The sequence below is a fragment of the Paramisgurnus dabryanus genome, chromosome 5 (assembly GCF_030506205.2).
Source record: "Paramisgurnus dabryanus chromosome 5, PD_genome_1.1, whole genome shotgun sequence".
NCBI classification, from domain to species: domain Eukaryota; kingdom Metazoa; phylum Chordata; class Actinopteri; order Cypriniformes; family Cobitidae; genus Paramisgurnus; species Paramisgurnus dabryanus.
Window position 1 is genome coordinate 16,092,474 of NC_133341.1, and position 22,944 is coordinate 16,115,417.

Here is a 22,944-nt window from a genome sequence, read left to right on the forward strand (position 1 = left end):
ACAGGAAGCATTAGTAAGTTTACTGCATGAGTATTTGCACATGATTACTCAATAAGTAAAGCTGCATACATGGCAGAATGGTATGAATATGCCCTTCCTGAACCTAAGTGAAACACACAAAATTTACCACTATGGTAATCCCCCAAAACTTACATACATAACAGAAAACCTGAATTTTACAAATGTCTTTTTTCAATCTAGTAGACAGTGTTTGTTTAGTGCTTCTTGAAAGCACATGAAATTTAAACTTAATGTAAATAAGCAAGTCCCTGAGGTACCGTAAAAGATCATTTTAAGGCCAATTCACACTGATCCAACAAACGCCAAGTGTCAGTGTGAAACCCCTGTTGGTAGTTGTTGGATCAAAGTAAATGAGACTTTAGAATGTTGGGGTTTGTTGGACTTTGGGTTGTTGTTGGACCAGTGTGAATTGGCCTTAAAGGGACATTCCACTTTTTTTGAAAATATGATCATTTCCCAGATTAGACCATTAGCATTGGGCAAAAAAATAACCAAAGAGATTTTATATTTTTCCTATTTAAAACTTGACTCATCTGTAGTTACATCGTGTACTAAGACCAACAGAAAATTAAAAGCTGTGATTTTCTAGGCAGATATGGTTAGGACTATTCTCTCATTGAGGTGTAATAATCAAGGACTTTGCTGATGTAACATGGCCGCAGAAGGCGTAGTGATATTACGCACTGCCCGGAAATAGTCCCCTGCCATCGAAAGAAACCAAGGGGACTATTTTAAGACAGTGCGTAACATCAATACACCTGCTGCAGCCATGTTACCTCAGCTAAGTCACTGATTTTTATGCCAGTTTGAGAGTATAGTTCCTAGCCATATCTGCCTAGAAAATCACAGCTTTTAATCTGCTGTCTGTCTTAGTACACGATGTAACAACAGAAGAGTCACGTTTTAAATAGGAAAAATATCCAAACTCTTTGGTTATTTTTTAGAGCGATGCTGATGGTCTAATCAGATTCAATGGATTGTGCTAAGCTATGCTAAAAGTGCTAGCGCCAGACCCGGAGATCAGCTGAATGGATTTCAAAACGGTAAAAATCAACTCTAGGGGAGTTGGAAAATTAGCATATTTTCAAAAAAAGTGGAGTGTCCCTTTAAGAGACTAGACTGAGTAATTAGAAAAATAATATAACACCAAAAGCTCCTAAACATCTCAGTAAAGCATATTTTTGAATGAAAACGGATTAATTTTATAAATTCAATGTATACTAAAACATGCACAAATCTTCAGCTCTAAGAATACAACATCTTTTATTCGATGGCTTCTTCTGTACACTATACTCAGATTCAAATAAACCACCTAATTCATTTCGCAAAAAGTAAAACATACTGTAATACAATTATATAATTTTAACTCCAAGTCACAGGAGCATACCCAACACCTGTTAAGATACAGATGTATTCTTTTTACCCAACTGATACCATGTTAGTTATACTGAAGTGGGCTCATAGCATTCAGCTGGACAGTTCAGTATAATGCCTGGCACCTATGTGTTTAGCCTTAGTCTCTGTGCTACAAACTAGGTCTCTCTCTTTTTAGTGTATCTCATCATTCTAAGTCCAGTATCCCCTCTGAGAAAGCATCAAAGGCTTTGGAGGCAACTGAGGAGGCGGAGGAGCTTCCCGGTCCCGTGTCCATAAACATGTGAGGGATCTCGTTTCCGAAATAAATTTTACTATTAGTTGCTATAGCCTTAAATTTCATCAGCTGGAGATATTCAGGGGTGAGCGTCAGCTGTGAAAAGACAAAACGTATAAGAGTGTTAAATGTAGTTATTCATAGAACAGAAAATATAGGGTGTCATTTTACTGACGCTATACCTTATTGGCCTCAGCTGCTCTCTGTGCAGTGTAAAACTCTGCATCTGCTTTTGCCTTCTGTCTAGCGAGAAAAGCACTGTCTGTGACATCAGAGATGGAGATGGATGGAGAGAGAAAACAAATGAGAGAGCAAAATGAATGCCACAAAACAGCAACATTCATCTTTTTCAGAGTAGGAGTTCAATATTTCTGCTGTATAGGGTTTTCCCAGAAGCTCTCATTCAGTGGTGATGAACGAATCTCATTGTAAATTTACATTTAATCCTATTTCACACTCATGACAGAATATATTCAGACAGTTCATTCAGAAAAACATAAACCCCGGCAACTTTAAAATGGATCAAAGAGTCTACACAACTTCATTATCGAATTTGCCAAATATTACATTTGCTGACGTGACGCGACTCGTGGAGGAAAACTCCATCACCAAAAAGAAAAAACTAAAAAAGGTAAGAAATTTTCCACCAAGAATTTGTCCATAAATATCAAGGTAAGTAGAGAGTGAAGCTAACTGTTAATGAACTGTTAACTAAATCGACACATTATTAGCATGTCCACTTTAACATAATGCATGTATAGTACAGATGATATAGACTACCTTACTAAAACATTATAGTCTGCTTTGAATGAAGCATTATGGTACCAATTACCTTCAATTACTGCCAATGTTTGCTTGTGTGTAGCAACAATAATGTTAGCCAGATGCTGTCATAATCATTATCTCAACTCTTGCAGACCTTGATGGCTGCCCTTTTTGGCACCTCTCATACAGTCCCTTTTTTCGTTTTGGGGTGAACTCGTTCCAAGGATAATGGCTAGGGACAGCATGTGGTTGCAAGCGGCGAACAGTGAGCCCTTAAATGTAGTCTTCTTTAGTGAAGTGTCTGCTGCATACATAAGTGCTCCCCTTTTTATGGTGAAGTTTGGTCCTTTATCCCGCCGGATAGCCTGAATCCATTTCCGTTAAACTTAATCCATCAACAGGGAATGAATGGAAAGACAGATATGACTGTTTTTGAGAACAGCCCGATATGCTACGATAGCTCTCGCTAGCACCATTTGTTTACGTTGCATTGACTGCGGAGGAAGTAGATTACCATGACGATTGCCTATTTCTGGTAACAAATACCTAAGTTGTGAGAAAGGTCTATAGCATACAACTAGAGTACACTGTGAGAAGAAATAGTCAAAAAATGGTCCCAATCTGTCAATGGGGCAGTTCCCTTTGAAAAAGTCCTAATATCATTTAGTTACAGATTTGTGTACCAATATGCACCTTTGAGACACTAAGGGGTTGTGTACACCAAAACTTTTACGCCCGCGGCCGGTGCATGTTTTAAACTGTTTCCAATGGAAGCTCGGCGGTTTTCAAATAAGCCAGCAGCTAGCGGGTTTTTTCCGCGCTGAAAACCGGCACCCGGCGGTTTTTCCGGGCTTGGCGCTGAGCGTCGAGAGTTGAAAGAGATTCAACTTTGGGAGAAAAGCTCCGCTCGTCAATGTCAGTTCTCACGCGGCCGTCCAATCACAGTGGAGGAGGGGCGGGACATTACCACAGCAACCAACCGGCTCGCAGCTGAAGTATCACAGCTACCAAAGCGCTCAGCTGAAGAAAGCTGGCACTCAGCTGAAAAACAGCTGGCATTCGGCGTCCTCAAGGCGTTTTCAGCCGCGTTTAAAAGTTTTGGTGTGTCCAGGCCCTTAAGGTGCAAAAGTAAAAGTACTGCCCCAGTGACAGCTAAATTTGACAATTTTTCTGATAGTGTACCAAGGTCAGTATCAGACCGGACAGATCCAGTTGGACAGATTAAAACAGCGGACCTCTAGAGCCCTTTTTGCACAGACATTCCGGAAAATACACTGAAAATGCACCCAGGATTTTTCTGGGATCATTTGATTTTTATTCATTCACACTGCCAATGATTTGCCGGAATGTGTGGGCGTTCACACAGATACCGGAAAGGTCCCGGTTAGCCACATGGCGTGTCTAAAGTTCTGCACTTTCTTCTCCGCAGTGTCTGCAGTTTGTTTATTATTTATTATTTCTCTCTCCAGAAACCACCCGCGTGCATTTTTGTTTGTGACAAGACTATAGAGAGCGTGACGCGCTGTTCTTTGCTGGTGAATGATCTCAGCTTCAGAGTAAATATTTGAAAAGCTCCCTGATCTCTGCTTTAAGACATATCTCATCATGATTGTTAATGTGCATTTAAAACCCCCGTTTTGAGGAGCGTAACAACATATCCTGCGATGACGCGCATGCATTTATGTTTATTAGAAGCTCTTATGAGCACGTGATGCCATATTATTTTATGCCGCTGAATGATCTTCGCTTAAGCGCAGTGAGTGAGAGCTAACTTTGTGCGTCCTCACTACGACAAGCCCATTACGGCATTGTTTTCTGCCTCTTGTTTACACTGAGGGTTTTCCAGGTACCTTACGGCAATGTTACTACGTCCTCTTTCCGGGAGCGATCCCAGAAGATTTACCAGACGTGTTTGCGTTCGAACAGAAACTTGTCTGCCAATTTTACTGGTATTTTCTGGGAACAAAGTGCTGTGTGAATGAGGTTTAACATGCTCCCTCAAGCATTCATTCAATACCCATTTAATCCCCTGTTCAACTGCTCTTAAAAAAACTGCATCAATTTCACACAAGTAAATAATTTGTCACCACAGTATGTCCCACATAGGACACTTTTTTCCATGTCACCACATTGCACTACGTTTTCGCATATTCAAGTTGCTTTTCTGTAAAGATGAGGTTTATAGTTTGTGGCATGACAGCTTATCCATCCGTTTACCACACAAACACAAACAGTACGATACCATGTATGTACTGTATATGATTCAAAATCACATAATTAGTTATAATGACATCATAAACCTATTATAAATGTGTTGCTAAATCCACTTTCACTTTCATTCTGTGCAAAATAAACTGCACAGAGATGTTGTTTCATGGAAGTGAAATTGTTATTCAACCTCTCAAAGTTTTGGCTTTATTAGGTCCAAAAAGACTTTGCATCTGTAATGGCCTGTTTTCTTTATACAATCATATGCAGTGTCTGCTCATTGGGACATTTTATAGTCCCAAAGATCATATATTTTATCCTTACTAACCTAACAAGGTCTCAGGCTGCACTCACACTTGGCTTTGATTTCGTAGATTTTCCCGCAAATTGCCTCGTGTGTGAAATGCAAGCCAGTTTGTCGGAACATTCGATCTTAGGGTCACTCTCTGTATCGTTGATGTCGGATCAATATCAATATTTCTGTGTGAACAAAGGCAGACACCGTGCCATAAAGGCATGTGAAGCATAGTTTTTGCTTTTTGGCCAGGGGAGCTTCTAGAATGAGCAGCCGAAAGTTTGCATACAATTTTTTTTTAAACAAAGTAAGAATGGCTGCGAATTAGAGACCAGGGAGATGCATGATATCACGGCATATGACCTCATTTTACTGCCTGCTTAGTGGAAATTTACACAGTGCAATTGTTTGTATAAGAGACAATAATTATGCCACATTTGTCTCTATGAGACTGTGGGAAAGTACTGCAAATTTCTGAAAGTATGACTAAACAAAATCCGGTAAAGCTGAATCGGATATCTGAACAAATACAATGTGGGCGCATTTAGTCTACAAAAAAACAACTCGTTTAGGCAAATTGCTATATTTCGTTTGATTTTTTGAACAGAACCACAGCCAAACCTTTCTAATTTAAAGGCCCTTCAGAGATGTCTCAAGAGAACTCTGACATGCTGGTCCATGTCTGAACATATGGCATATTTTCAAAACACTGTGGTGTCTGGAGTAATTCAGTCTGCTGGCTCAGGATCATCTTTTCCCAAAACTACCCAATATAATTTTTTTAAAGCTAAAAACAGATGGCAAGACATACAGTAGCGACACCTAGCCAGACAATGTATGAATAGTAAACAATTCTACTTAATTAACACATTGATACATAGAGAATCTTTTGCAGCAAAGTTACTACCGGTCAGTGATCCTTCGTTTTGTTTTCTTAGCTCTTTTTCTGGAAAAAAGAATTGTGAAACTTAATGAAGTCAATGGGAATGAGTTTTCAAGCCTCCTGGTTTTCATCAAAAATATCTAAAATGTGTTCTGAAGACCATCGGAGGACTTGGTGGTTTGGAACGACACAGGGATAAGTGGTTTAAGATAAAATTATGATTTTGAGGTGAACTATCCCTTAAAATACTATTAAAGGGCAGAGGTCACATTTTCCCCAATGCAAGAAGTGAATGTGGGAAACTTTCTTGTAGCAAACAATTTAGTGTTGGACAGTGTGAGCCTGATGTCATCCTCCGCCGGGACTTTTTGGTAAAGAACTGCAATCTCTCTGTGCCCACTAAGAGAGCCCCCACTAGGGGAACAAGAACCAGTGGCATATTGAATTAGTCAGTTTGTGAAACTTGTGCAGTTTAGAAGTCCTGAATGCCTAAAAAATTATTTAAAGGACAAGTTCAGTATTTTAGACTTAAAGCCCTGTTTTCAGATTGTTTATGGTGAAATAGAATGGTTTTGACTGAAATTTCGACATTTTCGGCTGCCCTGAGAATTTTCGCGTGTTTGTGTTTCAGCTCAGACCTCTATAATGGACTTAATGGTGCACTGGAACAATCCTTCCTAAAATGCATTAAACTTTCGTTTACAAATACGTGAAACTCACCGAGTGGTCAGGGGTGTTCACTGGTATGCTCACACAAAAATCGCTCCAAAAGACGCATTCCAACAGGTTTTATCGTAGTTTTTACCAGCCCCATGGACTTGTATTAGATGTCCTGTGAGGTACGGTATTACTCCGCGCCGGGAACTTTGTTTCTATTCTTGCAATAGGCAAAGGCGGATTAGCGCCACCACCTGGGCTGGAGTGTTTATTATTCAAGCTCTAAGCGGAAGAATGTACGGGTGTGAGGCGTTTGGAAAACTAGGTCCACAAGTTAACAACGAATGCTAAAACAGCTGTTGGAAAGCATCTTTTGCAGCGATTTTTGTGTGAGCATATCAGTGAACACCCCTGACCACTCGGTGAGTTTCACATCTTTATAAACGAAAGTTTAATGCATTTTAGGAAGGATTGTTCCAGTGCACCATTAAACCCATTGCAGAGGTCTGAGCTGAAACACAAACACGCGAAAATTCTCAGGGCACCCGCAAATGTCGAAATTTCAGTCAAAACCATTCTATTTCACCATAAACAATCTGAAAACAGGGCTTTAAGTCTAAAATACCGAACTTGTCCTTTAATGGGGCATTTTTCCATTTAATTAACAGATAGTATTATAAGAAGAGGACAGAAAAGTACAGGGTTGCAGACGGAGGAACGGGACCAGCAAAAGACAGGGACTCGAAATTGGGTAGCCAATGGCGGGTCTGCGTTATGTGTCGGGCTACACCGACATTTCCCACACCAGCAATTTACTTTGCAGCCCTTTGACCTCAGCGCACAGTACCATCCTACCTCCCCCTCTCACTGAGTTTGAGCAAGAGGGGGGAGTTCACATGAGTGATGATGTTCCTGCGCCAGAGGTTGAAATGCTGCCAACTAAGTGCATTTTTGCCACACAATATAGTTTTCTTTTTTATCCACTTAAAAATGGCCATGTTTTATTTTGTGCCACCATACTTACTCGTGTATCTACTCATGTGACAGTCTTTAAATAAGGAAAACATGTAAGTGTTTGGTGGCTTCAAAATTCATCCCTGTTTGGATCCTAAGGAATAAATGGGGCTAGGCTAAATGCTAACACATTCACGATGCGCTGCACAAATATTAAGTGCACGCATTGAAAAAAATATACGTATTTATTAATTCCTCTAAGTTGACGTAAGAACGTTGAAAAATATTGAACAACTGTGGTGTTTTCCTTTAAAGTCTGTGGTCAAACCTTAACTTCGACCTAGAGATTTACACAACTGTAATGAGCTTTCATTTATAGCTATTGTTCAATCTTTTTATTTAATTTTAGCTTGTCAGTCTTTCATTGTCTACCTGTTTAGCACTGTAATAGCATGTGCATCTTACACTTATATACTTTCATCATTTATCCAAATACCCAGGGTTTTGCTGTGCGTTTTTCATTTTTCTCTCAGAATTGAGGAACTGAAGTGAAAAACACTGCAGTCTAGTTTCTCTGAGTCCAAGCAAAAACCTACCTTCAATTTCTGATATTTTTTTCTCAGTTTCTTTTTCCATAACTTTCTGTCCAAACTTTATTTCAGACACCTGAGCAACCTTCTCTGCCTCTGCACATGTAAGAAAAGGACGGAGCGACAAACATTCATTTTTATGTGAGCAGTGTTAACAAACTCATGGGGCCATTTACTATCAGGATTGTTTACCTATGACAGCCTTTTTCCTCTCTGTCTCTGCCTCTTTCTCTACCACCTTCTGTGTCTGAGCCGCAACGAGTAGCTTTGTTCTCTCGCCCTCCCTAAGAGACACAAGAACAGCAAGAGAGAAAGATACTGTCAAATTCCTTTTAATGAATAAAGTTTGGTCAGTAAGCACTGCCAAAATATTCTTTATTAGACCATTCTGCAATGTTTAGATATTGAACAAATAGTCAGATTGTAAATTAAACAGTTCATGATTAACAGCTGTAACAGGCCATAGCAAGTTGCAAACTCACATTAGTTCATAGTTCCTGCGAATGCTTTCTGGGATGTTTGGTTTAGTAACACGAACCGCCTGCTTATAAGAAAGGAAAAAACAGATAAAGGAAAAATAATAAACTATAAAGAAAGACAAAGGATGTTTAATCTCCTAAGTCCCAAGCTTTGGTTTGTCTTTTTTTCAGATTTCTTCCAACTATTTCGGGGGTTTGGAAGAACCAATAAATATAATAATAACCAAATATTTTTAATTGAACATGAAGCAGTGAATTGTCCATGTTTGTGTACAACAGGTTCCATTTACACAGAATTAAAGGAACAGTATGTAGGATTGTGGCCAAAATTGGTATTGCAATCACAAAACTTGTGGCTAAAACTGGTACTGCAATAACACAACTGGTGGCCAATACACAAAATGACAACATAAACATAAGTTGAGGCCTGCAACTTCACTTTTTAAATGACAATATCCTGGCCAGACCACTGTTGTCAGTAATATAAGTATTTGAAATCAAAATGATTTTTTAATGTTTAGTGACATATCAGGGCCATTTTATGATTCATTGATATAAATTTCTTACATACTGTTCCTTTAAGTATTATGGTGGTGCAAACAACAAAAAAATGTGATGTCCATGTATGTGGACATCCAGGTCTTAGGCGGTTAAAGGATTAGTCCAAAAAAAAAAAAATCCAGACAATTTACTCACCACTAGGCCTGTCACGATAACAAATTTTGCTAGACGATAAATTGCCTCAGAATTTATCGCGATAGACGATAACATTGATGCTCCGGGACCATTATAATAATGCAGATACACCTTTTCAAAGATCTATAAACTTTTATTTCTAAACAATAAGTAATACTGGAACTGGAAGACATTTTAAATATCCACAAGAAATGAACAAAATAACAGGATGATTGCGTTTTAGGTGCATATGCATGTTTGTCGTGATGCCACTTTTAAGTGCTACGTTTTTACCACAAATGCGACATAACGGCTCGTTCAGGTTTAGTGGTTCACCTCGGTCATTAGGTTTAAATCCAAAGTACTCCCACACTGCAGCTGTAGCGTTTGGTTTTGAAACTTGGCTGTTTACACTTGGTATTAAGATGTGTTTTTGATCAGATCACAAGTGGACGAGAGAGACCTATCACGTTTACACCTGGTATTTAAATCCGTCTCTTTTGTCCACTTTCGACCGCTTCTGTGCTGAATACTGTGAGGGGTGGTCTGTCGAGACGGTGGGCGAGTCTCTCCGCTGTCATTTGAACGCCAGCGGGAGTAATTATGAGTTTATATGGACGCAAACTAATATTATGTCCACTGCTTGTTTAGCAAGTAAACACGCTGCACAGTATTTTCTACATGTATATGTTAGAGCTTTCTCTGAATTTTCAGCGCAATTGATGAAATAAGATCGCGCAACTTTCACACGCTTGCAAAATGAAACTGCGGAGATCACCCGCTTTAGTTTATCAATGAAAGGCTAAAAATAGCACTGTTCACCTTGTGTCAGAAAAGTCAGAAAAGACGTAAAACATTGTGATCCGATCGATAAAAACGCATGTTAATGACAAGTGTAAACAGCCTCTAGTAAATCCATCTTTTTCTCCAACTCTCGTCTTAACTAGTGTTTTCTCCTGCTACACTTCTCACGCGGCGCTCATCCTCCTCAGTACTCCTACTGTGATAGGCTACACCAGGAGTCCCCCCTCCCCACACAGATCATGCGACTGACAAATGACTGACGAGGGTTCACTCCTTGTCACTCGTTGCACGGAGCAGTCATCCAGTCTCTTTGGTAGAGAGAGAGAGACAAGGAAAACAAACAAGCATGCAAATGTGAATTATCGCGGCCTAAAAAAATGATCGAGCTCATTTTATTTACCGTGCGATTAACCGATTTATCGTTTATCGCGACAGGCCTACTCACCACCATGTCATCCAAAATGTTGATATCTTTCTTTGTTTAGTCAAGAAGAGCTTATGGTTTTTTAAAGGAAATCATTCCAGGATTTTTCTCATTTTAAATGGACTTTAATAGTTTTAATGCAGTTTAAAATTGCAGTTTCAAAGGCCTCCAAATGATCTCAAACGATGCATAAGGGTCTTATCTAGCGAAACGATTGTCTTTTGGCAAGAAAAAAAATATGGACACCACAGCTTCTCATCTGTGTGACGAGCCAGCGCGACCTCACGTAATATGTCATCATGTCAAGTGGTCATGAATGACATTTGCGAGACTATGCCCCAGTGTTTACAATTTTGGAGAAAGAGGACCGTTCCTACGTTGTTGTATGTCGAATTATACTAATTAATGTCTTTGTGTCAGTTTATTGTTTAAAATAGTCTGCAAATGTGCGTTTCATATAGGTTACACGTGACGTGACCTTTCGATGTCATTACACAATTACGTGAGGTCGCGCTGGCTCGTCACAGGACCGGAGATAGACAAGAAGTTGTGGTTTAAATTTTTCTTGAACAAAAATGACAATCGTTTCGCTAGATAAGAACCTTTTGCCTCGTTTGAGATCATTTAGAGTCCTTTGAAACTGCAATTTTAAACTGCATTAAAACTGTTAAGTGTTGGGGTCCATTAAAACAAGAATAATCCTGGAATGTTTTCCTAAAAAAAAAAAAACATAATTTCTTCTCGACTGAACAAAGAAAGACAACATTTTGGTGGTGAGTAAATTATCTGAATTTTTTAAGAACATTGACTAATCATTTAAAGCTAATGTAGCCAGAACAAGCTTCCCAGCAAGGACTTGTTATGCAACAACGTCTGATGTGCAGAGTTAAACTACTATTAAAGCACTTTTTTGCCTGAACCCTCAAGGGCAAAATTAAACAGCATGAGACATGAAAACACATAGTAAGTGAACTGAATACAAGAAGTAAGTGGATCTGACCAAATGTTCCTAAGGGACTTGTTTATTACATATCAAGCAGACCAAAACATTTCCAGCTTGAACAGAGAACACAATTCTGAATCCGGTTATTAATGATCTAATATATGAATGAATGATAGAGTAGTGGTTAACAGTAATGATGGAGAGGGAAATGTATAATGTTAAAATGACACACCCAAAATGTTCTGATTACAGGCTACAGCTTGCTCAGATGATTATGGGATGGTTTCAAAAGAATGTTTTAGGGTCTACGCACAAGTCTTTTCAAACTCTGCATCTGCACCGAGGGATTTGATGAGACAAATCTAAAGCTTGCCAAACCAAAGCTAAATAAAGCATGAGAAATCATAAACAAATGCAAAAAGGGATACACATTCCAATATCTTATGGTAGGTCAGTAAAAGTTTCTCAATGTTTGTGATAATGAGCAATGAGTTATAAGACCATTGTTATTTCTAGTCAATCGTTTAGCTCAGCCCTGAATTACAGGCAAAAGAGGAAATGCGATTTACAGAATAAAATTCCATTTAATGTCAGGGGAAAAAAGAGAGAATGCCAGAATCTCTGCTGAATCGCTTGCACCTGAATAATGAGTCCTGGAGCCATGTTGGTGAGATCCTCCTGGAGGGTGAGCTTTAAATTCTCATCTATTTGATCTAAGACCATAAAAAACAAAAAAATAGAGGACAGTTTATCAATGACATGTGTGCACAATACACATCATCTTTAAACTCACAGCAGCTGAGAAGCTACAGTGCCAACTGTGCAAAACCTAAAGGGTACCACTAGAGGGAAGCAAAAACATTGCATTCATGAATTAACAAAGTTTTTCTCAATTCATTTCTAAATTTGAAAAAATAGGGATGCAATTAAAGAAATGTACTTAAAGGTATAGTTCACCCGAAAATGAAAATTCTGTCATCATTTACCCTTATGTAGTTACAAACTGGTATAAAATTCTTTGTTCTGATGAACACAAAGGTAGATACAATCACCTAAAGGATTATAAGGAACACCTGTTCAATTTCTCATTAATGCAATTATCTAATCAACCAATCACATGGCAGTTGCTTCAATGCATTTAGGGGTGTGGTCCTGCTCAAGACAATCTCCTGAACTCCAAACTGAATGTCAGAATGAGAAAGTTGATTTAAGCAATTTTGAGCGTGGCATGGTTGTTGGTGCCAGACGGGCCGGTCTGAGTATTTCACAATCTGCTCAGTTACTGTGATTTTCACGCACAACCATGTCTAGGGTTTACAAAGAATGGGGTGAAAAGGGAAAAACATCCAGTATGCGGCAGTCCTGTGGGCGAAAATGCCTTGTTGATGCTAGAGGTCAGAGGAGAATGGGCCGACTGATTCAAGCTGATAGAAGAGCAACTTTGACTGAAATAACCACTCGTTACAACCGAGGTATGCAGCAAAGCATTTGTGAAGCCACAACACGTACAACCTTGAGGCGGATGGGCTACAACAGCAGAAGACCCCACCGGGTACCACTCATCACCACTACAAATTGGAAAAAGAGGCTACAATTTGCACGAGCTCACCAAAATTGGACAGATGAAGACTGGAAAAAGATTGCCTGGTCTGATGAGTCTCGATTTCTGTTTAGACATTCAAATGGTAGAGTCAGAATTTGGCATAAACCGATTAAGAACCTGAATCCATCATGCCTTGTTACCACTGTGCAGGCTGCTGGTGGTGGTGTAATGGTGTGGGGGATGTTTTCTTGGCACACTTTAGGCCCCTTAGTGCCAATTGGGCATCGTTTAAATGCCACGGCCTACCTGAGCATTGTTTCTGACCATGTCCATCCCTTTATGACCACCATGTTCCCGTCCTCTGATGGCTACTTCCAGCAGGATAATGCACCATGTCACAAAGTCATTTCAAATTGGTTTCTTGAACATGACAATGAGTTCACTGTAAAATGCCCCCACAGTCACCAGATCTCAACCCATCAGAGCATCTTTGGTATGTGGTGGAATGGGAGCTTTGTGCCCTGGATGTGCATCCCACAAATCTCCATCAACTGCAAGATGCTATCCTATCAATAAGGGCCAACATTTCTAAAGAATGCTTTCAGCACCTTGTTGAATCAATGCCACATAGAAATTCAGCAGTTCTGAAGGCGAAAGGGGGGTCAAACACAGTATTAGTATGGTGTTCCTAATAATCCTTTAGGTGAGTGTATTTTGAGAAATGTTTGTTAACAAACCATGTGAATGGGGTACACGGACGTTTTTTCACTTTGCGTCGTGCCTAACAACACCCCTTAGCTGTTATAAAATGCACTGGTAACCCACTGCTTACCCTGGGGCTTATTGCTTTATTATTCCTGAAAAAAATTATCTCTCTCTTTTTTTTTATAAAAGTTAACTATATGGACCTTGCGTCAGCAGTACAGGTTTTATTGTAACACAACAAAATGTTAACAAGAGGTATCAAATTATCCAACGCAGTAAAAATCCCTGCATCAGGACATTAAGGCACAATTCTTACCAAATAAACCTATGTAGACCTCTTGAAGTGAGTGAACGCTACAAAACTGATTCAACTCATGGTGAACTTTGTTGAAAATCAGGGCTTTGTCGTAGTCAGCAGTGAAGTTTCTCACAATGCCATACACTGCAGCAGGGAAGAAGATAAAAGGGAGATGAATGCATGGGATCAAGTAAACTACATTAACAGTCAGGGCTATCACTTAAATTTACAAAGCCACTGACGATCTGTGCCAAAAAGTAAATGACGGGATTATTCATCAATCTAACATGTAAGACCAAAAACCTATTACCTGCTGATGGAACAAGGAAGTTCACAACCTCAATGCGATCAAAGTAGATCATTACACCGCCACTGCAAGCCAAAAAAGATTACCACAAGTCATAAATTACAAGGCATGAAAATACATAGGCATAAGTGACGATCTTAATCTTTCTTTTGTCTCCATGACTTCATTTCCAACATTAACAGCCTGAAAATCTATTCTGAACTTTTGTAGATTACATTTTATTCATACTTTCATCTATAAATACATGTTTTACCACATTTATCGTTATTGTCCAATTCATGATTAATACAGTAATTGCTTAAAACGGCAATAATCTGCATGCTGGTATTGAGAATAAGTGATTCTGCCTTTCATTTCATTTTTTCTATCAATATTCACTCACCGGCCAATTTATTAGGTACACATGTTCAATTGCTTGTTAACACAAATTGTGGCAGACTTGTTTGAGATGATAGAAAGGCAACAGTAACTCAAATAACCCCTTGTTACAATCACTCTGTACACAAAAAAGTGTACAGAATGCCATTTGTGAACCCACAAATGTCGAACCTAAAAGCAGATGGGCTACAGCAGTGGAAGACCACACTAGGTGCTACTCTTGTCAGCTAAGAACTAGAAACTTAGGCTACAGTTTGCCCAGGCTCACCACAATTGGACAATTAAAAATTGGGAAAACATTGCCTGGATCCATCCTGCCTTATATTGACATTTCAGGCTGGTGGGGTGGTGTGGGAGATATTTTCTTGGCACACCTTCGGCCCCTGTGTACCAGTGGAGAATTGTTTAAATGCCACGGCTGACCATCTCCATCCCTTTATGACCACAGTGTACCCATCTTCTGATGCGTACTTACAGCACCATGTCACAAAGTTCAAATCATCTTAAAATGGTTTACTCCAGTGGCCTCTACAGTCACCAAATCTCAATTCAACAGAGCACCTTTGGGACGTGGTGGAACGGCAAATTCGCTTCATGGATTTGCATATGCAGCCGACAAATCTGCAGCAACTGTGCCACAAAGAATTAAGGCAGTTCTGAATGTAAAAGGGGTCCCACCCGGTACTAGCAAATGTACCTAATAAAGTGACTGGTGAGGGTCATTAAAAACACCTGCAAGGCCTGAAAGAGATCAAGCCTCAGCCAAGTAAGAAAAAGTAACTTAAAAGTAACGTAACTAAGTTATGCAATTAGTTACTTTTTTGGGGAGTAACTTAATATTGTAATGCATTACTTTTAAAAGTAACTTTCCCCAACACTGCTGATAATCATAAAAATCCTTATCTCAGCGGCAATAACTGACCAGGCTAATAATCAGTCCAACCCTAAGCAAAAGTCTGCCTTGATGCATGAACAATGCAACTTACCTTGTGCCACATGGAACATTCTTTACTTCATCTGTTTGCAGAGTTGTCTTTTAGAAAGAGAGCAAGAATAAGAAACCCAAAACCAAGTTAATCATACTTAGACATGCTCTCTGTTAGTCACTTACCTGTACAGACTTAAATGTAGTAATAAAAGGCAGCATCAGATGAAATCCAGAACCACTGGTGCCAGTAAGCAGAGCTCCACCCCTAAGAAGAAACAAGCGTCTTACTGCATAAGAGCTGTAAAGCAACATAGGTTCTAAGATTATGGGACAATCTTAAGGAACTGACCTGTAGTAAACACCCACATGTCCTTCTTCAATTTTATGAAGAGCAGAAAACATAGCAACCCCTCCTATCGCAAGGATCACAACGGCAACTGTTGCTAATGTCATCCTGAATAAAGAAGATATATGAAGAGTTTGAAAACAACACAACAGATTGCGCTGATATTGTATAAGTGACAATTTCTGACAAATGTATGAGTACTGTCAATCTGAAGTGGGAATATTCTATGGAAACAAGTAGTTTTCTTTTTAAACGGGACATTTCACAAGTTTTTTTTTTTTAAGAACAGCCAAAATCTTTGGTGTTCCAAGAGTATGTATGTGAAGTTTCAAAATGTAATAACTCAAAATATTATAGAGATAATTTATTATAGCATGTTAAAATTGCTACTTTTTAGGTGGGAGCAAAAATATGACATTTTTGGTTGTGTCCTTTTGTATGCAAATGGATGATTCTCACGAAATCCAGATGTAGAAGGTGTCCAGCATCAGATTTTTTTAAAAGCCCTTGAAGACAATTTTTTGCACATAGATGATTAAGGTCTGAACTTCCTATAACCATTATTTTTAGAGGATTTAAAAAAAAAATCCTATAGAATTATTTACATTTTTTAGTTTATCAAAAATTATCATTACCCCAACATGATATTACACTAAATATATGCAGGGTTTTAAATTAACACCCGCCAACCCGCCAAATGCGGGTTAAAATTCATTTTGGCGGGTGTTAATAAAAACTTACTAGCCAGTTTGGCCGGTGATGCATGAGGCATTGCATGCAATATACATAAAGCTTTGTTCTCGGACATTTATCCCTCTGGCAGTACTTCCTACATTTCCCATGAACACTGTGCCGCAATGCTACGTGATAATGTTTATACGCCAATTGGCTGCGCGCAGTTTGTAGCGAAACCAGCGCGAGAAACCATGGAAACGAGTGGAGCGCGTCCACCAGAAAACAAAAGGAAGAAGGAGAACGGAAGCAGAAAGGAGAGATGATGAGTTTAAGGGAGGTAAGACAAATTACATCCTCACCCTGTCAGGTCTCAAACATTAGAAGAAAAATCTCAGGAAAACCTCTTATCAAGTCTAGAATTGCATTGTTGCTGAGAAAATCAACAGATGTATGTGTTATACTGTTCTGTATTTTGAGATATGAAATTAATATTTAGTTTACTAATATTTAACTCTAGGACACTAACTTACATAACAGTTAGCAGTAACTGTGACTGAGATTATTTAGTAAAATGACTGGTTTATTAAAATATTCTTGTAAAAATAAGTTATTAATCATTGTAATCATTTTTAGAAAATATTTCTCTGCTGTCATTATTACCAAACATTTTCTGCCATGTATGCCTCCAAACATGTTAATAATGTTAGGTATGATGAAGATTATACTTAAATATTTTTAAATACATATTTATCTTTCACAGTAACTGTTGCACTGTAGAATAGTGGGTTAAGCAAATGACATTGTATAGACGTGTTGCACACTTCTTGCACACAGCAGGCTTTCAAAAAAAGTCAGCAAAAAATGGGAGGCCTGTGCCCCAGTAAAGCTTTGTGTCTATCGACAAAGAAATGAAGAAAGCTTATGTTTCATCAGAAAATATTGTCATGTTTTGTCAGGATTCAGTCCCATGCACGCGAAAGAAAAAACTAATTGTTGCATTCAGTGGCACTCATAATTTCTCTTAATAATAATAAGTTTTATTTATATAGCGCCTTTCCAGAGCTCAAGGACGCTTTACATCAAAAAAGAAAATTGTAACAAAATGACAATGATAAGGGACACATAAGTACAAAAGAGACAAAGACAAGTCCAACAATACAAAACAGAAATTAAGATGCATAACATAACATTCAGGGAGATATTGGAATAAATACAGCGTAATCAAATCAGCAAGAGTAGCATTCAGAAAACAGGTGAGTTTTGAGTAGTGATTTAAATTCAGTTATATTATTTACACTGCAGAGAGAGCGGGGAAGAGAATTCCAAAGTTTGGGTGCAATAGTAGAGAAAGACCTGCAGAAGAAAGGCGATACCGAGGGATAACAAGAAGACTAGAGTCAGAGGAACGTAGTGAGCGAGTTGGGGTGTAGGGAACGAGCATATTGCAGAGATAAGGGGGAGCCAAACCATGCAGAGATTTAAAGGTAAGCAGTAGGATTTTGAATTTAATACGATGGACTACCGGAAGCCAGTGGAGATCTTTCAAAATTGGAGTGATGTGAGCAGAACGCTTAGTGTGAGTGAGAAGTCTAGCAGCTGAGTTTTGGATATATTGTAACCTGGTGATGGCGCTGACAGGTAGACCAATGAAAAGGGCATTACAGTAATCGAGACGTGATGATACAAATACATGGATGACAGTTTCAGCGTCTTTAGTACTGATGAATGGGCGGAGTTGGGCAATGCGACGGAGGTGAAAAAATGCAGATCCTCAGATCTCTTATTTTCACCAGAAAAAATTTGGCTAGTGGAAATGCTGATTGGCTGGTAACTTTAGAACGTTACCAGCCACTTTGGCTGGTGGAAAAAAAAGTTAATTTAGAACCCTGAATATATGCATTTACAAACTCATGTTTCGGTAATGAGAACTAAAAAGTTGTTTAGGTACTATGACAAACAAAATTTTTAATTTTATCCGGAGAGGAAAAAATAAGAACTGCTTACCTGGTAGCCATCTTGAGTGTCACAGTCAATTATGTCCCTTCAAACATTTTTTTTTTATGTTTGTGCCTTAAGGGCTTAAACAATAATTGAAAAGTGTTGTGGAGGATGAGAAAATTGGTCCTGGACACATTTATATTCCTTATTATTGTCTCTACATTTACCAATGATCACCAAATACCACATGTTCCTTTACTGTAAATGTTTATAGTATAATAACATGCACTGAAGCTTTTTATTTTTTAAATTATAAATATTTTCATGTCAAAGAACACAAATCTAGTCATGGACACGTTGCGGTAATTAAAATTTTACTCTTAAATGTGGACAAAACAACAAAATTGGTTGTATGATGTAATTTGAAATCATGTGCAAAATAGTACATGAAGAGATGTTTATAACTGTATGCTTCTTATTTTGATACGCTTACTTTGCATTTACTTTTTTTATCAAAATGTTTCATGACACCTCATAAGTCTAATTTCACGAGACTCACTTAAATGAGCTGAGCTTTCTGTTCCTTAAATTTGTTGTTTGTAATGAAAAGAAACTGGTGTAAAGCCAGTCTGAAGAAATGTTTTAAGAACAACATCAAGGCCATTTTGAAGAAATTCATTATATTACATCAAGCAACTGGGAACATATTGCATTAGACAGAAGCAGGATGGTGCAGCACATCATGAAACAGAACTCTGTCGTGCCGCAGACACAAAGCGATAGCTTCGTAAGAAGAAAGGCGAAAAAGCTCAACAACCACCATTAAAAATCCCCACCTACCCCGGCCCACACAGCACCCAAGTATGCAAATCGCAGATAGGCCTCTACAGCCATCTGAAGAACCATACAGTAGACACAAAGGAGAGCACAGTCATACTCGCTTCGCGTGACCGCTGATAATGATTTTGCAAGTAGTTTAAAAGGCTTTGTTTATAAATATTATGCATAACAAATGTTTATTTAGTTTCAACACTTTTCTCTGATTTTGTTTGTCTCTGTTTTTCTCGGGCCAACTCGATAAATGCGGGCCAACTCAATCGCGCAGGCAAACTAAATAAACTTCATGAAATGCAGCAGAACTTTTATAAAAACAGTTTAGTTGTTATATAAACACACGTTGCTAGACAGGAAGAAACCACAATCTACTAAATATTTTAATGTAATATTCCTCCAAATTTATGAACTGATGTGTTTTTCCATAATATAGTTTAACAAGTGTTTCAAAATTAGGTCAGAGAGATGTTGGTTTTGCCGGTTGTTGATGAATAACAGCTGTGAATTATTACAATGCGCTTAAGCAGCCACGTCACAGGAAAATAAGTGAACAGTGTCCCAATCTGAAGTAATCTTGGGTCCTTAGCAGTGCCCGAACCAAGCATGCCGCACAAGCCCTGAAAAGTGAAGCCAAAACGTCTTGATCGCCCCCCAGTGACTGGTCCCAGTATAGGTCATAAACCCCACCTCCCCCATGTTATTCAATGGGACTTGAGACCAACTAAACAATTTAATTACACTTCAATTACTTTTTTTCCGAAGCTGGTTTCTATCATTTACTGTAGTTTTTATCACGCTGATGTGAATTCAAGTGTTTGTTTTTAAAATAAGTTTGTTTTTAATTAGTTTTTTAATGCTATAAAAACGGTGGTGTCAAAGCTGTGATATACACAATCTGCGAGGGCGGGGCCTTGATTTCGCGGCTTTACTTCTTGCTCACTACTGGTCCCGAAATCGCTACTGCACAGACTCAAGACCCAAGATGTCAGCACCGTATCCAATGGAAGAGAGCGAACAGGTGTTGTCCATCTTTTTTTACAGTCTATGGCCCGAACCATACACAATTTACTGATTCAGAACCTCGAAATTTAGGGGGCAGATTGAGACACAGTCTATATCAACCACCTTAGTACCCTAGGAAATGCCTAGCATTCACACAAAACACCATATCAGCCACGTGCAAGTTATAAAAACGCTGTGCACGCTGTTCGTATGCGTGAGAGTGGGCGAATGTGCACGGCGCTTAGTGTGTGTAGTGGTGTGCATGACATTTTTGCAACTTTGTGCATGGCTCCGTATCCAAAAATGACCAAAAGTTTGTCAAGTGTAATCATGCTTAACTGAGGGGTCAAAGTCGCAGTGGAGGGACTGATGCCACGGATACGTGTACAGAACCGGTCATGTGAGAGAGAGGTAGTGAAAAAATGCTATGTGCAAGAATCTATTTGTGGCCTTCAGTTTAGACTTTGTGGCGGGCATTTTCAAGTTACTTGTCCAGTTGGGCAGGTCACATTCTCTCTCAGTTGCCCATTCAAAACATTCACTTGTCCCGGACCAGCCACGTTAATCTCGAGCCCTGTAATAGCAACTGCATAGCAATTACCCTGAGCACCATAGCAACTGTCTAGCAATTACCAAGAACAATATAGAAACAGCCTAGCAATCACACAAAACACATAGTAACCACCTATCATACCCTAGCAACGGCCAATCACCATAGCAACAACCTAGCAACCACCCATAATACCTTAGCAATCACCCAGAACAATATAGGAACTGCATAGCAATCACCACGAGCACGATAACCAACTGCATATTAATCACCCAGGACACCATAGCAATGGCCTAGCTGTTGTATGGTATCACACAGAAAATCATAGCAACGGCCTCAATCCCCCAGAACACCGGAGCAACGGTTCTGGCTAGAGGGATACAGCTACGCACAAATCTCGCGAGATGTTGGGTTTAAGGTTAGAATGAAAAATAGCTGTTCTGGCTAGATTTGATACAGTTACAGATGAATCCTTTGAAATGTTGGGTTTAGGGTTAGGTTTGTAGTAGGATACGTAGGAAAACAGCGTTTATCTTGTGAGATTTCACAAGATGTTGGCCATAGCCGTAGCCTTTCTACACAGAACACATAACGTTAGCAATCAGATTAACGTTTGCAACTAAGAATACCTTAGCAACTGCATAGTACCACTTTAACAACCACTCTCATGGCCCTAACAACTTGGTAGCAACAATAGCAACCACCTAAAATACACTATCAAATAATTAAGTTAGAAGCTGTGCCTGCCGTTATATGACTTTAATTTTGAAATCATTCCTCTCACGCTTTACCGTGATGTCTGTTATATGTGCGCGTTGAAAAGACCGCGAGGGCTCATTGCTAGCTTGACTGTGTCTTTTTCAAAGTGGACGCTGACCTGAACGCAGTCTGCAACTTCTTGTGGGGGTTTCTTTTGTAATACAAAGCCACAGTGGCATTTTTTGCAGATTTCATATTGAAATGTCAACAACTTGCTTAACCTCTTACTACAGTACAATTTCTTGATCTATGTACGACGACCTTAACTCGACTAGCTAGCTGTACATAACAAAATAATATAATACCATGTAAACACTAAATTGCATTACTGAACAATTACTTTGAGTATGAATATGAGCTAAATTAGACGTTACCTTAGTACACTACGTATGTTAACTGCTTCCTGATAGCTGGAGACACCTGCAACCGAAAACACAGCGACGCTTCTTTGCGTCTGACGTCATCATCACATTTTCACATCAACACGCTTTTCTTTCTGTCTCGTTTCACCACAAGATGGCGACAAATGTTTTGTAATCAGACGATTTTTGGCCTAGAGAAATGATTGCTGGGTTTAATGAATTTGAAAATCTCATTTGATGGACATCTGGAGATAATTATTGTATAAGATAACTTTCTTTCTGAAGAGAACTACTCATTAAACTACATGAATTTCTCTTGTCTCCTAATATGGACAAAAACATATCCTACAGCAATTGAATAAGAAAAAAAATGGTATTTTGTAATCTATACAAGAGTATTTGGGGGAAGGGTCTCTTCAGGCCCTATTTATTAGGCTACATATTGCATAAAACTAAGTGTTGAATTCGAGGTTTATATAGCATCCTAATAATATATTTATACATACAGGTTAATTAACAGTTAGACTTTATTACACCCACATAAAAGCGCTATATTTTCAATATTTTAAGTCAAATATAAAGAAAAAAATGCATGTATTTTTATTTTTGAACAAGCTACAAATTGTATTAAAACTTGTTTAAATTAATCACATATTTTTTGACAATCTATCAGTCAGAAACAGTTGTCAACCTCAGGAGATCTTGTCAACGTCTTGTCTATTTGTGATTATCCCACTTAAGAAATTTGTTAGCTGACTTTATGGAAAAAATGTCTTGATTCAAAGTGTTTGATTTAATGCCTACATTTAAATGTCGTTAATAAATGTACATGTTTTATAATATAAAGTATCATGATCTTGTTGATTAAATTAATATTTTACGAAATATGTAAAAAGTGTTTTTTCCAAAGTTTTCTAAAGGATTTCCGGGAGACCCATGTTACATTATTTAATAATCAGCTTGGACAAAG

General features: G+C 38.6%; 1 protein-coding gene across 1 annotated transcript; it reads right to left on the reverse strand.

Moving 5' to 3' along the window:
- Positions 1-1,180: 1,180 nt before the first annotated feature.
- On the reverse strand, positions 1,181-22,118 carry erlin2 (ER lipid raft associated 2). Its single transcript, XM_065267001.1, has 12 exons — positions 21,987-22,118; positions 15,858-15,962; positions 15,692-15,773; positions 15,567-15,613; positions 14,206-14,267; positions 13,914-14,039; positions 11,989-12,062; positions 8,507-8,565; positions 8,217-8,308; positions 8,031-8,120; positions 1,855-1,934; positions 1,181-1,768 (listed from the first exon to the last, which is right to left on the reverse strand). The coding sequence occupies exons 2-12, from the start codon at positions 15,959-15,961 to the stop codon at positions 1,583-1,585; spliced, it is 1,002 nt and encodes a 333-aa protein (XP_065123073.1). The 5' UTR covers position 15,962; positions 21,987-22,118; the 3' UTR covers positions 1,181-1,582.
- Between the last annotated feature and the right edge of the window lie 826 nt (positions 22,119-22,944).

What these genes read in the sequence shown, in the direction of transcription:
- erlin2 (XM_065267001.1), bottom strand. Translation starts at nt 15,961, where the DNA reads ATGACATTAGCAACAGTTGCCGTTGTGATCCTTGCGATAGGAGGGGTT. An exon ending in AATGTTCCATGTGGCACAAG is followed by an intron (nt 14,268 to 15,566) that starts GTAAGTTGCATT and finishes TTTGGCTTGCAG; the next exon opens with TGGCGGTGTAATGATCTACT. An exon ending in GAGCAGCTGAGGCCAATAAG is followed by an intron (nt 1,769 to 1,854) that starts GTATAGCGTCAG and finishes GTCTTTTCACAG; the next exon opens with CTGACGCTCACCCCTGAATA.